The sequence below is a fragment of the Mycteria americana genome, chromosome 7 (assembly GCF_035582795.1).
Source record: "Mycteria americana isolate JAX WOST 10 ecotype Jacksonville Zoo and Gardens chromosome 7, USCA_MyAme_1.0, whole genome shotgun sequence".
NCBI lineage: Eukaryota > Metazoa > Chordata > Aves > Ciconiiformes > Ciconiidae > Mycteria > Mycteria americana.
Window position 1 is genome coordinate 68,002,961 of NC_134371.1, and position 18,176 is coordinate 68,021,136.

General features: G+C 42.0%; 2 protein-coding genes across 7 annotated transcripts in view; one reads left to right on the plus strand and one right to left on the minus strand.

Annotated features, from left to right (window-relative positions):
• The window catches only part of RAVER2 (ribonucleoprotein, PTB binding 2), a 90,344-nt gene extending 74,020 nt beyond the window's left edge, over positions 1-16,324 (plus strand). Inside the window, exons 7-15 of one of the 6 annotated variants that reach the window (XM_075508919.1) lie at positions 2,867-2,971; positions 3,162-3,273; positions 4,400-4,653; positions 6,707-6,818; positions 7,213-7,358; positions 9,265-9,354; positions 10,007-10,135; positions 14,097-14,198; positions 14,890-16,324. In XM_075508919.1, coding sequence (XP_075365034.1) covers positions 2,867-2,971; positions 3,162-3,273; positions 4,400-4,653; positions 6,707-6,818; positions 7,213-7,358; positions 9,265-9,354; positions 10,007-10,135; positions 14,097-14,198; positions 14,890-14,952 — 1,113 coding nt within the window. In that variant the 3' untranslated portion in view covers positions 14,953-16,324. Of the gene's footprint in view, positions 1-2,866; positions 2,972-3,161; positions 3,274-4,399; positions 4,654-6,706; positions 6,819-7,212; positions 7,359-9,264; positions 9,355-10,006; positions 10,136-14,096; positions 14,869-14,889 lie in introns of those variants that run through there. The other 5 variants (XM_075508922.1, XM_075508920.1, XM_075508924.1 and 2 more) reach the window with 5 other exon arrangements.
• A 24-nt stretch (positions 16,325-16,348) lies between these two features.
• Positions 16,349-18,176, minus strand: part of JAK1 (Janus kinase 1) — a 67,274-nt gene continuing 65,446 nt past the window's right edge. The window contains exon 25 of the mRNA XM_075508917.1: positions 16,349-18,118. Coding sequence (XP_075365032.1) covers positions 18,017-18,118 — 102 coding nt within the window. The 3' untranslated portion in view covers positions 16,349-18,016. The remainder of the gene's footprint in view (positions 18,119-18,176) is intronic.

Below are 18,176 nucleotides of genomic sequence, written 5' to 3' on the forward strand. Positions count from 1 at the left end.
ATGAGTTTGCCCTAGAAATTGGAGATGAGAACAGGCTAGAGTAGCACCCACAACCAGAATTCCTTCCTGCAGCAGTTCACTTGGCCAGCAGCCTGCCTGGCCTCCGCCTTGCATTGAGGTTCTGTCAGAGATTTCTCGAGCTCTGCCAGGAGCCAAAATTTGCCTTTAATATTCATGGTGGGGATTTTCGTAAGTACCTATGAGAACTAGAGTCAATTGCTTTGACTTACTATTTCTGATGTTTCAGAAATTCTGATTTAAAAAATAAAATCCCCTTAAGTAGTTCTTATTTCTGCTGTTCTTTTGGCAAACACAGACTTATAGATCTTAAAGACCAAATTAAAATGCAGAGATACTCCTTATGTTAAGTATATTTAGCTTTTCTATTTTTTTCTGCTAAAAACCAATAGGTGAATATATCAATTTTGAATAAATACTGCTTCATTTTGCCCCATCAAATGAGTTGCTTTTGTCCTCTACAATGAAAAAATACATCATTCTTTGCTTGTACTTCTTTTATTTAAGTGACATTTGCTATTGGTATGTTTAGTTACTGCTGCTCTCTTTTCAGCCTTGGAGAGTGTATGCTTCCTTGGAAGGCAATGTGAACATTTTCTAATCACAGCTGGAGACAGGCATGTTTTACACAGTTAACAGTGTGATTGATGATGGTCCAACGTTTTTTGGCTTAAGAGTGCTGCAGCCAAACAACTCAGTGTTTTCTCTTTAGAGAGACAAGTCTAATTCTCTTCCAGGGAGCTTCCTGTCATTTAATTCATTGGATTAAATTAATTAGTCCAAACCTGGTCTAATAGCCTGAATTTTATTGACAGTGATTTGATTATCCCAATTCCTTCGATTAGACACATTTTTCTGTTATTCAGTGGCTTATTTCAGAGTATTCTCTGAAGCCAGAGAACCAGGTCACTATTTTTATTGTCTTGAAATTCAGTATCGTCACAAGATAGAGGAACAGACAGCGTCTTGGCTTGACTCTTTCCAGTCACGCACTGATTCAGCTTCCTGTCTATCTTGGTTTTGCTGTTTTATATTCAACGTTTTGTAAAGTAATGTAATGAGAAGAAACAATATTTTTAGGATGGTTATGCCACAACATTATAAAATAACTGATTAAAAAAAGATTCAACAGAGCGGAATTTGAACAAATGGGTTATTCATCCAGTAATCTTTTTACTCTGGAGGTAGCATGACTTTCAACTTCTTTCTTTTAATTTCTCTTAGTTACAATTGTCATGTCCCAAAATAATGCATTTTAAACTTTCTCAGTGATGTGTTTTCCCGAGTCATCCAGCAGTTTATTAAATCTTTATTAACCCAGAGACTCTCTTTCGAGGATTCTAACCAACCTGATTTTCCAGTCTTGCATTTCTGAAAGTTTTGCAATTGAACTAACACATTTTCTTTGTTGACTTAACCAAGTTTAGAAGGAACAACCACTGGTAATGGTGACCATAAACAGCCCTGGATAATTTCTACTGGAAATCACTAAGACAATTGAAATAGCAGATGCATAACTAATCTAGATATGGCCCTTTTTTGTTTTATATTGCACATTTCTGAGTCCAGAAGACCATATTATAGGCACAGAAGGTTTTCCCTAGGGAATTTGACCCTACCACACACAGATACAACCTAGGCTTGAAAATACTTGTGAGGTGTTTTGCACGAGGCTGCAAAATCTGCAAAGTCGTGCATCGAGAGAACTGCCTTCTTTTTGGGTTCCATCTTCCTTACCTGGTTTTGGTGATCTTTCCTATGTAGGAGCTTTCAAAAAAAATGAGGAAGGCTATACTTGTCGTCATTCGACACAGTCGGTGTCCTATATATCTATTCTTGCACCGCTGTACAAAAAGGTTTGTAGGGCAACCTATATTTTGCCTGGCAAGTCATACTTAGGAGCTGCTGCCAGAAAGACAGTTTCAAGCCTGGGTTCAGCTAGCATGAATCATAACGTGGTTTTGTGATCCAGAGTGGACATAAGGTTTCTTTGAAGCCACTGTGCTAGCTGGAGCACATGCTGCTGAATATACCAGTAGCAGAGTCTGAACGTGGTGCCTCAAAGTTGTTGATTAAGTGGCTCAATTCTGGTAGCAAACTGATCCAGAATTTTTTGAATGAAAAATATTAGTATTTTATAGACTTGACAGTCTGTAAGCACTGTGATTTGTAGGCTTTTTAATGGTTCTGGAATAGAATTTCATGTAGATAGTTGCCACTGAAAAGGGGGGAAAAACATACCTGGATATTCCTCTTTGAAAGTAAAGATACTGTTTGGTAACTGTAAAGCAAGGGATTAGAGTCCCTGTCAGTGACAACTGAGTCCTGTAAAGTGTATAGATATTGGCAGAGATGATGTATTAGAATTGCAATGCAAGACACAATGCAAATGTTAACAAACAATGAAGTCCTTATTCATAGGGCTCATAATCCCCTGCAGTCCTTGTGTCTCATCTTTCTTATTGGACTGTAGGTAAGTCCCCCATCTAGTCTGTCTGCAGAGGCTTCAAGCACATTTAGCTTTCCCTGTTGGCTTAGACACAGGGGCTGCAATGGAGTCTGGATTGTATTTGGAGTATACTTTTGATCCTTTAAAAGCCATCAGAAAGCATACTTGTAGTTGTGAGGTGAAAAAAAGGGCTAGGAGGAAGAGAGGTTAAAAAGAATTTGAAATAACTTTCTGTGAATGAAGCAAAAATTTAGTTCTGTGAAGGAAATAGTTATTTTCCTTTGCTGTATTAACTCAGAAACTAATTTAAATGTCTTTCAGCAGTACCATCTGAAAATGTTTCAAGAATGTACTGTTTTCCATGACTGTCGACTAACACTTCTTTTATTAATTTCACAGAGTTCAATTCTGGGGAGTACGTCTAACTTACTGCTGCAGAGCCCTGCTCACCTACCATTGCCACAGCAGCAACTGATGAAGATTGAAAACCTTCAGGCTAATAGTGTAAGGTTATCACTTTAACTTGGACTGTCTTTGGACATTCTTATAACTGATAAAACAAATAATTTTCTTCTTCTAGTATAATTTCACAGTTTAGTGGATCTAAAAAGATGAACTGAATGTGAAAGTTATAAGAAATACATACAGACAGATTGTTTTAATCATTTACACAGTTTTCTGTTCTTCCTTATAGAAACCGGGTTTGCTGGGAGAACCTCCAACAATGCTGCTTCAGACAGTACTGGGAATAGGGGTGATGCCATCAGTGAGTTCAGGCATGGGAACCCGCGGAGAAGCTCTTAAGTGTAAATGACATTTTATTTCATACCAAATCAGTAGAAATGCTCAGGTTGAAATTATGCGCCTTACTTTCTCTCACTTTAACAAAAGCAGTAATATGTTTGAGCCTTATCACTGCAAGGTAAGGTAGGCAGAGAGCTGGACAATAGTGCACGTTATATAGCTATATAGTTAAGCAAGGTAACAAGTTACATATCTATATAACCAACTGTAACCTGCTGGTTTAAGCAGGAAACAAACTTGAAATATCTTGCCTTGTTGCCTGGCTTCTCTCATCTGTTTGTCAGGGAAGAAAGAGTACACTGTGGCATTGGTTGAATATTTGCAGGTTGTTAAATATTCTGCTTGCTCAGTTACTACCATTTTTAGTACACTTGGGATATGTTTTTATTTAGGACCAAAATTTTGGGGTTTGTTGTTTCAAAGCAGATAAATCTGAGTAGCTGAAGGGGCACTGCAAATAGGGGTTTTGCCCTCATTTCATTAAGCAGTAGAGCTTTAACATCCAGTCTGTGACGGATGTCAATTTTGAATGCAAATTTCTGCGCCAGCCATGCCCTCAATTTTCATGAGGAAAGGTCAGTTGTCATACTGCTTAGTGCATCTTTTTTGTTTCCACCACTAAGGGCCATGTATTCTGCAGTTCTAGATGGGGTCTGAGTAATGGTAGTAACCAGAAGCAAGGAAAAGCTTGCTGGGGGTGGGGCAGGGAAGAAACCTGTTCTGAATGACTAGATTTTAATTTTGGAGAATACTTTCTAGCTCTTTTGTTTGTAAAAAGAGTTTTACTAATGCCAGTTGAGGTGGGATTTTTCCGCCTCTATTCCAATACAGGATCCTCTAGGATGTTGTTCACAGGTTTTTTGAAAGTGACAGGAAACACTAAGTAACTTATTATCATAGTGAATGTTTAGAAGAGTCAGAGTTTTCTTCTGTTGTATTAGCTTTAAATAGAGTTGTTTGCTCCTGGGTTGGTAAAAGAATAAAAACTATCGTCAGAATCGAGTGTTCTGGGACAGCTGTAAAATAGATCTCTAAATGTTTTTCTCATCACTTAGTAAAAACCACAAACAAAATGTACTGATAAATCTTGTCTAACAGAAAAGTTTCTCCATTTATGGTTGACTGCAGCATCTAATCTGACTCCAATTCAAACAGCAGCAGCAGCAGGGATGGGCATGTTGCCATTCTTTCCGAATCAGCACATTGTTGGACAAGCTATACCAGGGCAAAATAACGCTCCAGATAAACAATCGACGACTGAAGCGGTTGTCTCGGGATCACAGCCTTATCATCAGACCTTAACAAATCTTTCTGCGGGAGCTTTGCGGGCTGGACATGCCAAACAACAAAATCAACTAAAAAGTGCTGATACGAGTTTGGGGGTAAGGAACATTGAGTACAAATATTTTCTTTTTTCTTGTGTGTGGATTTTCTCTTTTTTATTTTAACATGCTTAAGAGTTAACTGCAACTGCTTATTGTAGTTCTTCACTATAAAATTTGCTAGATCATAGGATCATTCATGAGACATTTTAAGGTCATTTCAGTTATGAATAATAGGGAGAGAACAATAATGCTCTTTGGTGGTCCAAATGAATTAACAAAGGAATCTTTTTACAATGCCAGAGGCTTTTTTTTCCATGTGTATGCCTCATAGTATTTGATGATGAAATTATCTCAAGGGCAATGTCCCTTTTAAAGACTGAAAATTGAACTTGTGGTTGAATTTCATGACTAATCAGGAGCAATGCTGGTGGTATGTAGGGCCTTTGGGTTTCCAGGTGGGGTGTGTGTATATATATGTGTATGTAAATTTTCCACTTCTAATTCATACCCTCTTAGCCATAGCTGACCTATTCTTAGTCTGTATCAGTTTTTATGTTTAATCCCTTGAAGGCAGCGGGTGGGCAGATGATGGGATGGGATTTAAGTTGAACCAGAACAGTCTAGTTTTTTCAGAATTTTTTTCCTGTCATTACAGAATTTACTTTTTTTACAATATACATAAATACTTTGACATTTATGGGGAAACATGTTCTTAATTCAGATCAGATCTGTGTTTTCCTTACATATTTTCTGAAGCTTCTGACGTGATTAGATTATATACGGTATTGGTGTCTGCCTTTGTTAGACAGCTTTGACAGATTTGTTCCTACTTCAGAAAGTACACTTTTCATTTTTAAAATAATTTTTACTGTAATGAAGTGGAATTTTACCTATGTATAGATACACGTGGATATAATACATAGGGTGTATGTGTATACATATATAAAAATCAGTGGTTTATTTCAGCATTTCATTTGGTTAAAAGAAAATGTAATTAAACCATTAGAAGTCCAGATAATTCATTTATTTCTATGAATATTGTTTATCAGGAAAAGTTCTTTTTCAAAATCCTGGTAGCTGTTTTCAATGTTCCCTTTTCTGCATCAGTAGACAGAAGGCCCAGTTTGCAAAAACCACTTCCTTGACAAGACAGCCACAGTCTGTGTGCTGATACTGAACAGTCATACTGTCTTAAATGCCTGCTTTTGCATCCAGATGAAGAATTTCAGCACTCTGTTAAAGCTCTTTGTGTTTAAAAACTGGTCTCGCTGTTTTTGAAAAGTTGTTGATTAATACTATTTTACTGAAAATACTGTTAATACTTTTTTACTGAAAATAGTATTAATCCATTAAAATAATGGAAATTTTTTTTTCCTTAATGGGCTTTGAAAAAATGAACAGAATAGATGTAGAGTAGAATACTGTATCAACATCTTTGAGCTATGAGTTTCAGACAAGCTATGTAACTTGCTATAGCTACTTCATCCTTCCTTCTGGGATTTGTTCTAACATAAGCTGAAGGGAAGTAAGCTGGTAGTGCATCCTTCCTCGTCCCTCATAGGAAAACACTTCTGGTGGTTTGGAGGAGTGAGTCAGTCCTGACACTTCATTTCCACTCATAAACATTTTCCCCTTTGAAGTAAGGGCTCATAAATAGAGTGATTGGCAAGACGTGTTATAATAGCAGATCGCGGTCATCTCTCCAATCCAGGGTTCATTTGTCCTCTATTTGCTTGTGACTCTGGGTGAGAAGAGTTGATTTTGTCTTGGCTGTGTACTTAATGCTAACTCCCTCCATCTGGAGTCGTTATGGTGATTATTGTTCCTTTACTTGAATGTAAAAGGTTTTCTTTTGTTTGTTTGTTTGTTTTTTAATATCCTTTAGTAACTTACAGTCTAAAGAGAAGCATTCCTACAAAATTATTTGGCAAGAAAAAAGTACAGGCCATGTGTCCAGATAGTTGTCCCCAGTATTTATTTTAAAAGTTTTCCTGTTATATTTCATAGGGTTAAGCTTTTTCTCAAAATCCTTCTGGGACACTTACTTACCTTATTTCTGGCAAATGTTGTGTGAATATAATGCAAACTGACCTGTCCAATTGTTTCGCAGACTCCCTTGAAAAAGCAGACTTCGCTGCTAGGAGAACCACCAAAAGAAATACGTCTTAGTACCAACCCCTACTTGAATTTGGCAAGTGTGTTGCCTGGTATATGTCTTCCAGGTAAGCAAACATTTAGCGGTTTTAGTTGCGAGTATCGTTGACCAGAATGTGGCAAATGGTTATTCTGTTTGGCAGGTAATTCCAGTGACCACAACATTTATCTTTAGGGAAATCTTGTAGTCTGTCTTAAAATTCCGATGTAATCTATCCTCATAGTTAATATTTTATTTGGGAACGGTAAATTTTCAGAGCTAATGGGTGTACTGATGTAGACAAACGTCTAGAAAGCCTTTCAATTATTAGTGGCACTGATTAATTTTGAGCACAGCCTAATCTGAAGTAGCAAATTTCTCTTTTAATCCCAGAATGTTGCTAAACAAGAGTGCAGCCTAATTTGTGTAGTTTATATAACCGTGTGTTTATACAAACTGTGTATTCTTTGTGTTATGAACAGCAATTGCCAGCAAAGCCTCTAGTCCACCACAGCAGACCGGACTTTCGAACAACATCGTGGATGCTGCTGTGTCTCAGGGAACTACATCACAACATGCAATGGAAAATTATTTTAATTACTCTCAACAGCATGGGGAATACACACAGGTACGTGGTTTTGCAGCACTTTCTTCTGAAGCCTGGTTTGTTGCTCAGAGCTCTGGTAGCAGGATTTTTGGCAGAGATCTGCTCAGAGATCCCTCTCTGAGTTGCTCATTGTTTTTCTCTGTGTACTCTGAATGCACTCCGTGGTACACATGTGGTCTGATAGCCCTGCATGCACTTGAACAGCATTGCCCAACATCATGAACCACTCTTCAGCGGTTCCTAGGCCTTCCTACAACCACTCTTCAGCGGTTCCTAGGCTTTCCTACAACCAAAGCCCACCCCTTTCTTCAGATTGAACCTTATAGGTCCTCTTCACTGATAGTTTATCTCTTTCCATGTACAGAACAAATTTAGCACAAAGTATGCCTAATGCCCGTCAAAGAAAAGCCTCAATACATTCCCTGCTGCAGTATCGTAACCATTGAAGGGTTGCTTCTTGAGAACCTGAATTCAGTGCAGTCAGCTAAAAAATTACTTCTTATAACTTCTGGCTTGGCTTTTGTCTGTCTTCAAAACCATGAAGTTTTTCTCTTTCGCTTCCCAAGAAGTTTTAAAGTTTTCTTGAACTTTGGCAAGATCCCAGAGAAGAGTGTGTTCTGTCTACCAGAAGTTCCCGTATAGCTTGGGGAATTTGTGCAGTCTCTGCCAGCTGGTTTCACTGCACGGGATGTCTTCACCATTTGCCCCATTTGGTGATCAGAGCACGGCCGTTAAGGTGGAGGGCTGCCCCTCGACTGGAGAGTGTTGCAGTACTGAGAGCAAGTACCGGGTTTCACAGACATCGGGACGCTCTGTGAAATAACATTTCCATATTTTCATTAGTATTTTCTAATATATATTTTTTTTTCTAATATATATAGTATTTATATTAAAATTAGTATTTTCATCTTCACTAGTCTGTGTAGAAATATAATTGTATACAAATCAAATACCAGAACTGGATCGTAGTGCCGTCAGGTAATCTGTATAGAAATCTTGGCTCTGCGCTGAGACACCCCCCCGGCTCTGCTGTAGGTCTCTCTTTCTGCTGCCCTGTCCCCATCACCTCTTCCTCCCCAGAGTCGCCTGATCTCTCCTCCTGTGGCAGGGAGACAGAAACAAGCCATCTTTTCTTCTCCTAGGCTGCTGGCAAGGAAATCTGTGTTGCTCCAGAATTCCTGGGGCAGAGCAGGGCTGCTACGGGAGTCGGTTGTGTCTGGAGGACAGAGAGCGGGTGCATGGGTGGGCACGGGGGTTGTTTTGTATTGGAAGGGTCTCAGCCTGGCCAGGAGGGGTGGAGGGGATGGGATTGCTGCACGGTATTCACTGCAGCAGGGAGCTTTGCCAGGGGCCAGACCCATCTCCTAGTCAGATCAGATCTGGTGACAGTTGTGGGTTAGAGAAGCAATAGAGATGTCCTGTGGACTGTTGTGCTGTGTGTTTCATGTAAGCACTAACGTAGTCTTGAATATTTTGTTTGATTATTGGCTTTAAATTCATTTTGATGTCTCCTGGAGGTAGTTCCTAACCCCAAATCCTTAAAATACTGTCCAAAAAAATCAGTAGTATTGGTGGTGTTAGTATTATCTTTAGTAACATGAAGGACTCAGATGATGTCACTTAGATGCAGAGATGCCACATGTCATCATTCAGCTACATTTGTACTGCCTGTTCCTTCCATGTAACAGAAATTGCATTGTATTTGCGTCCGCTGCTAAGGCAGTGGTGCGCCGTGTATCTTTTAAGCGCTTAACATAGTTTAAATGTTTGGTTTGAGCTTTATAACTGGTGTTAGACATGTTTTGATGCTTCTTGGAGAGCTTTGCCTTACATTCATTCTCATGTCCTGCAAGGCCATAAGAACTGTTTTCATTTAAAGTGATCTTAGTAGACAGCTAATGGGAAGAGGTTTTTTCCTCCTTTATAGGAGGCTGTTCAGCAGTGGTATCAGCATTATGCTCAGGCATATAACTCTACCCAGGCAAGAGTCGATGAATTTGAAAATGAAGCCTCTGAGGTGAGAAATAATTTTATTTTCTTACTGTCTCCATTGGCTGTATCTCCCATCAGCTGTAAGGGTGCTTTTGGACTCTGGACACCTGCTTTGTTTGTTGATAGTGGCTGCTGCCGTCGGTACCACAGAAATAAGGGGCTGGAGAGCGTGGGACGAATGGCACTGCATGGTCACCTTCTGCAGGGCATCCCTGCACAGTTACTCTCCAGGATTCATACACTTTTGATTGTATCTGGCATAAATATTCCTCTCTCTAAAATGCCACAATCCAAAGTTACCTGTAAACTTCAAGAGTGTATTAAAATACTCCTACCAAGAAACAGCACACCATAATGCTATTTCCCAGGAAGTCTATTGAAGGATTGTATCTCGTCCAGGCCATTATATAGCCCGAAGTTTCTGTGACCAATGAGAAATACGCTTTTTTTTTTTTTAAGGAATTGTGTAAAATAAACCATCCCCCAAATCCTATATTTTGCTCAAGAAATTGCTGCATGCCTGAGCTGCTGTGAATTGTACACTCCTTTTAGCAATTGAGTGTGACTCAGATATTTTCATATCTGCTGAGTGCCCATTACTATATCAAGTAAAAATGAATTATTAAACCTATTTTCTTTCAAATTCTGGTTGATCATGGATCCCATTCTGCATTTAGGAATCTACAGGCAGCTCTTACCCAGACTACAGTACCTGCTTGCAGGTCATGCCTACACTTTACAGTGGAGCCCAGGGATCATACCAGCCAGGCAGCTTGCAGCTTCCTCCACAAACCCCATTCAATAAGGTGAGAGCAGAGACTGAACAGAGTGGTTGCAGATGCAGCCCGAGCCAGCTGCTGGTGGAGGTGCTTCTTATTTGTCTTATGCTGCCACCGAGTGGACTTTGGACCCACGGCAAGCCAAGGCAGAGCTTTTCCACTGCATCCGAGCTCCTCAGGATCCCAAGTTGCTCAGGATCACGTGCAGTTCCTGGTGGATGTGATAAATAAAAGCAGTGGTTGGGCAGAGTGTGCCAGCACCAGACCCCCTCAGAGCCCTCCCGCACCCTGGAGACAGTGCTCCTCACTGCCCACAAACCACCAAATCCCACAGGTGAAGAAAGGTTTGTGAAGTAGCTTCTTGGAAGGATGGTATCTGTGAGGTTGAATGTGCAAAAATGCCTTGAAGTAGGCAAATAAAGTAGGAAGTGAACAAAGGAGGAGGAGGAAGTTCACACTGGTTTTAGATGGGGGTTTTTGCCTGACTTGCGGATGTTTTGCAGTGAGTGCCGCTGGGATAAAACCTCTGAAGCGGAGTTAGCAAGTCACAGCAGCGTCCACGTTACCTACAGCTGCCACTTTGTAATACTGTTAACTGGATCCTGGGAGGAAAACCATTTTAAAATGGCTTTCATTTGAAACATATAACAGATGTCAGGTGCAACCTACTTCAGCTAGACTCATTGAGCAAAGCTTCCTTTGTCTTTTGGACCCAGCAGACACTTAGTTTCATCAATAAAAGATGCAGGAGGGATAGGGAAATGCTATGGAAGAGCTCAAAGGAGGCTAGAGTCTGGACTAACAGAAGGCCAGTTTAACACAGGCCGAGGCAGTGGGGATAAAAGCTTTGTTCAGTCTGAGCATAGGTCTTCTCATTCCCCGAGTGCCTTGGAAGTCCTGAGGAACTCATACTCTCATGCTGTAGGTAAATCACATTTCTCCTGTTTTTACTGATGGGAGAGACCTTAAAAGCCAGATTGTCATCTGTTTTGGAGCCGCTGCGGTGAAGTATCCCCGTCAGCGTAACGAGCTGCTGCCTTTGTGAGTCCAGCCCCAGCCATGCAGCCGTGAGAGCGATGATAATCTCTCTGAGCGCTGCTGGAGGGACGCCGAGCTGGCTCTCCAGCCTCTAGCGCAGCTCGTGGCCCTTTGCACGGTGCCCGGGCATGCCGAGAGGAGCCACAGCTGAAGTCAGCAGTTGCATCTGGCAGAGCTTAGGGGCCCAGCCTCCTGCATGGCTCTCCTCCATCGCGGCGTTAAATCCCTTCGCTGCGCAGAGGTTAGCAGCAGGGTTCCGTGCATGATGTTCTGGCATCCAGGAACTCGCATCTCAGACTTGGCGTGAGATTGCTGGTTTTTGGAGGAGATTTAGAAGGAACACACAACTGTAGCAATTCATGACTCCTGAATAGGAGACAAGGTCTGGCTGGAGCTGGCTTTGACATGTCTTGGGATAAAGATGGCCAAGGCCTGAACATGGTGCCATGGGCTGTTGTACTGGTTGTGGCTGGGATAGAGTTAATTTTCTTCACAGTAGCTAGTATGGGGCTGTATTTTGGACTTGTTCTGGGAACAGTGTTGATCACGCAGGGATGTTTTCATTACTGCTGAGCAGTGCTTACACACAGTCAGGGCCTTTTCTGCTCCTCACCCCCCCACCAGCAAGGAGGCTGGGGGTGCATGAGAAGTTGCGAGGGGACACGGCCGGGACAGCTGACCCCAACTGCCCAAAGGGCTATTCCATACCATACGGCGTCATGCTCAGTATATAAAGCTGGGGAAGAAGAAGGAAGGGGGGGATGTTTGGAGTGATGTCGTTTGTCTTCCCAAGTCACTGTTACGCGTGATGGAGCCCTTCTTTCCTGGAGATGGCTGAACACCTGCCTGCCCATGGGAAGGAGCAAATGAATTCCTTGCTTTGCTTTGCTTGCGTGCGTGGCTTTTGCTTTACCTACTAAATGTCTTTATCTCAACCCACGAGTTTTCTCACTTTTACTCTTCTGATTCTCTCCCCCGTCCCACTGGGGGGGAATGAGTGGGTGAGCGGCTGTGTGGGGCTTGGTTGCCAGCTGGGGTTAAACCGCGACAGCTGTGAAACCTCTAGCTCTGTGCAGCAAAAGATAGCACTTTCAGGTTCCTAACAGCTCTGATATGACTGGAAACAAGTGAAATTGTAACAGGAGGAGGACATAGTCTGGGGTTTCAGATAACTAATACCTTTCAGTTTATTTCCAGTCTAAAGAGGAAAGCTTGTACGTGGAGGTGATGTTGAACAGCCTGCTTGAAAGTTTGTCTTAATGCCAGATGCCATAAAAGGCAGAAAGAGAGTGGTTGGTCCCTTGGCATAGACTAAACAGAAGTACAGTTTGCCTCTGCAGCGAGGTACTTTTCTCATTCCTGGAATCAAAAGATAAATCTCAGTGAAGAGGGCACACAGACTGCTCCCCAGGAGGCTCTGTCTCGGTTGAGAGTGTGTGCTCGTGTGTAGGCACGCGCTTTAACCCTGCAACCCGTTTTTCTCCTGCTTCTCTGAGCTGCATTTCAGAGGATCAAGGAGGAGCATGGTTGAAGATTTGTATGAACCATGCAGTGGAGATGCTGCACTCTGCCACGTGAGCCAGGACAGGTGGAGGGTTGCCATACATGCGTGACTACCGTACACGTGTGACATCCCCATGGCTATTAGGAGCGCAGGAGAGAGGATGGGGGAAAACTAAAAGTCTTTCCTCAAGCACGTTCTTATTTATGATAATGACAAGTGCATGCTAAAATGAAATTGGAATTAGCAGAGGGTAATTTGAGTTGTGAATGTGAATTAGCAAGGGGTGCTTCTGAGAACTGCTAGGAAGGGTTGGGCTCAGGGACATTTGGTCAGCACAGCTGTTCTTTTGATTTGAGTTAAGGAATTAGTGTCCTGGTTTGTGAAACATGTTAAGGTTTCTAAAATACTCACTCCAGCATGAACCAAACCCCCAAATCTTCTGATCTAGGAGCCAGGCTTAACCCAGGACACGCAGTGTGGTTGAGCAGGATGTGGTGAGATCAGATTCAGGTGGTTGTTACAGGGCAGATGCTTCAGTCTTTTAGAACAAGGGGACTGTTTACACCACTTAGTAATGACGTTAATGACACGTTGGGGGAAAGAGAGAAGTGATCAAGATGAGGGCAGTGGGCTCTACTGTGTACGTACAGCTTCCAGTGCTGTAGGGCCAGGGATAGTGCAACGTCCTGCTCCGATGGATCCCAAAGAGGAACTGAACCTGAGCCTTGTGTACCCGGAGCCCTTGGCGTTGGGCAGGGTTAGGTCACCTGTGCCCTCACCAGAAACCCTTCTCTGGGACCCTCACGTGTCCTGCGTATACCCTGCGCATCGGGGTGAGGCATGTTAGTTAAATTGAAGTTTTGATTAAAAGAACGGTTACTGCTCTCTCCTTCACTTCGGTACCACATGTAAACTCATGCCTGCAAGTGGCAGATGGTTACCCATAATCCGCAACGCAAACCCCGCTTTGGCATGGCTGGCAACCAAGTCTTTCGACATCTGACTTGCACCGATAGCTGTGCCAGGACGGTTAATCCGTTCAGCTCTCCAAGGGAAAAGAAAGGACCAAAAGGTGGCCCACTGGTGACTTCCTTTGAAGGATGAACGCGTCTGGAGCTGCTGTGATGCTGCAGGGTACTAGCATGGCCATTATGCTACTGCTTTTTAAACGCACACTCTGGAGCAGGGCCACCTGGCCCAGCCAGCCCTTTGCCCTCACAAAAATGCATGTATGGTGGGGCACCAATGCATTTACGATCAGTTTTTTAGGGAAAGGGCACAAACACTGACTCATGAGCTGTGTATAGCTGGACCTTCAAGCCGAAGGAGTCGGGCCTTTGGAGTCGGTTACTGGCTCCTGGTCCCTGGTAATTCGCAGGCTAGAGCTTTATTTATTGACACCGTTTGCTCTGGATCATGTGTCACTTGTTTTCTTCTTGTCCTTAGGTGGCTCCAGCGAGAAGCGAGAAGCGAGGCTCTTCGTACCTCATTTCCTCCCCAGACCCTGGCCCCATGGAGTACCTTGGCCAGCAGACTCAGGGCTCCGCAGTACGTTACGCAGAATCGTCTCTAAAAAAAAAGCGCGTTTATTGAGACCTAAATAATCACTCCTGCCTTAGGGTGTGAAGGCGGGCTTTTCGTACCTCTGCTATTTATTGCTGCCTTAACTTCAGACAAATAATTCTTCTTTCTGTGTGGGTTGTAAGTATCCCAAGAGGAACAACCTCTGTAACGGGCAAATTTGCCAAGGAAACGGTACGTATTGCTACAAGGTTAGCCATTTCGTGGTAGTCCGACTTGCCTTCTGAAACGATGGCATGGCGTTTCCTTTGTCATCTGCCACTGGAAGTAACAGTGGGCTGAAGGTGACAAAGCAAAGTAACTTGGTGAGTTTTGGTAGCTTACCAGCCGAAAGCAATAAAAATACTGAGGAGGGAATGCTGATCCTTTCTCTGGTCCTCAGACTGAGGAAGTTAAAAGATGAAGTCTTGCTAGTGATTTTTTTTTCTTATTTTTTTAACTCAGAATGTGGGGTTTTTTTCAATCTTGCTTTTTCCAGGATTAAGAGTTCTGCATTTACAGCCTTTATATTTTTAATATTTCTCTTAATCCTGGAATGGAGATATACCAAATGTATTACCAGAGCCTCTGTGATGTTTTCAATAAATGTTTCTTAAAAGTAAGATGCTATACTGTGTGCTGCCTTGCAATATTAAATTTGCTTTGGATCTGCTTTTAGGCCAAGACTCCACAGCTTTTCCTTGGAATAAGTAATGTACAGTTAGTGACTGCAGCTGTGTAGAACGGTGTATGTGGCAAAGCACCGTCCTGCTTCCACCAGGCACGCGTGCCAGCAAGGCGGGGCTGCTGGCAACACTGTCAGGTGGTGGCGTGTTGTTAAAGGTAACCGAAAGTGGAAGAAATCAACTGCCTGTTGTACTTTTTCTGACTTCTGGGTCTGGATGATTCAGAGTTAGAGCAGAAGTAATACTGACGTGCTCCTTGGATGACGTCTTTAATCCTGCCTTCCTGCTCTTTGCTGTATTTTTCCTTTTGTTTTCAAGCATCTTAACTTTTGAAATCTGCTGCACTCCAAAGCCTGCTAGAGCAGAGCAGCCTGGCTGTGGTTTCCCCTCCTCCTTACGCATTACCTTTTGCATGAAGTAGTTCTCAGTAGACGGAAGAGCCCTTTACTCGCTCACCCGTCCCAGGTGTACGGTACGGGCTCGCACCCGTACGCTGTGAACCGCAGCACACACAGCCTGCCAGGGTCAGCACGGCACAGACCGGGCTGCTGCTGCGCATTGCCCAGCCGGCTCCCCCGGGGCCGAGCGGATTGCACCACACAGACATTGTTTCCCAGCTTTGTATTTCTGTTCTCTTTTTTTGCCCCCTTTCTTAAAAAAAAAAAAAAAAAAAAAAAGACATTGTATTTTTAGCTGATTCACTAAGCAAGTCTGGCTGGAGTCTTTCTTTTCTGCTGTTAATTGTTGTAGCGAAGACTTCGAAATCGTTACTATTGAAATCTGTCTGTGGCAGATAAATTAGGAGCCAGCCCTCGGTGACGGACAGCATGGGTTTGCTGCCTTGGAATCCTGTTGCAAATTCATTTGGACTTAATTCACTGAGCATTGAGGCTAAGAACCCAGGTCCTTACTTAATCTTGCTAGATAATACTGAAGCCATTTTTCAATTATGTTTTTTTAAAAAAAAAAGTCTTAAACTCTGCCTTTCAAGCTTTGTGATGTGACCAGGGTATATATTTTCAAAGCTTAAAATCCCCCCCAACCCAAATTACTCCTCCCTCAGCAGTTGTGTTGTACAGCTGGGACGCGCTGCGCATACAGGCAGTAACTGCTTAAGACAGCCACGCAGCTTATAGGAGCTTTTCTGGGATTCTACACGTATGTATTGATAAATTCACTTGTAATAGTTTGTTCCAACTGTTTGTATATGCAACTTCCTCAACTTGTTACACTCTTTGATGAAAATAAATTGTTGGTACGCATTTAGAATGGATTTTTGTGGGAGGAAAACATCTCTGGACTACCTTGAAAGTAATCATTTAATATAGTAGTTAAATGGTGGTTTTGAAGACAACGTGTTCTCATCACCTTTCCTACGGAAGTTACGTTTTAAAATCTTCCTCTGTTTAATTTATTATTAAAAAAAGATACACACATGGAGAAAAAAAAAATCTTTATTAGATTTGTTTGTATAAAGAGTAACAAAGTGCTTACAGATTTAAATCAGGTTCATAAGTGACATACAGAAAAAACAGGTAATACTGTAAAAATAAATCTGACCTCCTTGCAGCTCATAATTACAATTTTATATATATATAGATATCTATTTAAAGACTTCTTTCTGTTATTGCCAGAACTGAGTATTTCCTCAAAGCGTTTTAAAAAATCCAGGTGTGGTGGGAAAACAATATTGCCTAAGTCCTAGGACATGGGTCAGCAAAAGGTTTCCAGTTAACCCACGGTTTATCAAAGCCTGACAGGTTTACAAAACGGAGCAGAGTGCCCTCCCTTGACTAGCTTACGGTTTAAATGCTAAAGCTGGTCCTGGCAAGGAAACAGACATGGTCCCAGTCTGGCCTCCCAGCTTTCCCTTTGGTTAACTGAATACTGGACAAGTGCGTGGTTCAAGTCTAAGTCAAATTAAGTAAAAGCCAATGCTGTTATTTAAAGACTCGTCGTCTTAGGCCGAATGAACAGCTGTACAGAACTGCTCAAATGAATTAACCTGCTGGCCAAAGAAATCATCGACCACAACAACGAGCGCGACGTGCACCCCTCGGATGGCACCGCTGGTAACAAAAGACTGCTTCGTGCGTTTGAGGTGTTGTTCTCCTCTCCTAGGGACGCTGCCCCGCTTGCGCAGTCCTCTCCTTTAGCTAATTATCCTTTGGTAGGGGAGTGCTCCCCCAGATTCTGTACATAGATTCATTTTCTTTTCTATCCCCAAAGCGTGTAATTAATTTCCTGTGCACGTTTCACTGCACTGTAGTTCACTTGCAGTACAAGCTGAAAAGCATTGGGTTTGCACGTTTCATAGCTACCGAAATGGTGGAAGCTTCAGCGGGTAGAAATGTGTAATGTGGGAGGAGGGCTGAGTTAGGAAAAGCAAATACCTTTATCCAGAAGCTGGGTTCCTCAACAGAATGTGTAACTATACATGCTGAGCCATGGGGTTTTTTGTTTGTTTTTTTTGAACACGACAGTCAAGCAATTTTATTTTTTTTTTCCAAAGATATGTAAGAGCTCAGAACTGCAGCCTGGTTAAGCTGAGCTGATTGTTTTGTCTTCTCTGGATTTTTATGCCATTTTCTCCAGCTTTTTATGGGTTTTTGTTACTCAAATTTAAGTGCACATGAAGGGTATTTGTCAGCCAAACTTTTTTTTTTTTAAAACCTCCTCAAAACCCCATAAAAATTATTAAATTACAGTCTCAAGTGCTCTGACGTCCCCTAGTTGAGTTATTCAAGGAATAAGCGCGCACAGCAGAATTGTTTTAAATGCTACAGATGGCACTGAGAACTGCAGCATGCTGTGACACCCCTCTTTCAGTTCGCATTCATCAGGGTAGTGCAAATGGTGGCGAGACCGTGACCAGAGATAAAACTGCCTTGCAATAACAGCAGCAAAAGGAGTTGAAGCTATCGTTTCTGCCATACCTTTTAATTAATTTGATCCAACTGTTGACTAAAATTAAAAAGGAAAACTGTTGGAAAAAGAATCCTTTAAACACATTAGCACAGTCAGAGTACAAATTACAGTAGTTAAAAAAAAAAAAAGAAAAGTCTTGGGCATTTATATTTTGACAGGCATGTAAAGTACTGACAGTATAAAAAAAATGAATTACATTTTACTCATAATTGTTTCAAATCCTTGAATCAGATTGTGAAAGCTTGTCCGTTCATCATGCTTGAATATCCAGCACTTCCTCATCAGCTGGTCCACCTACCAACAAAAAAAGAGAAATTTTTAAAGGATGGGTGAAACATTTCATTGGATTTTC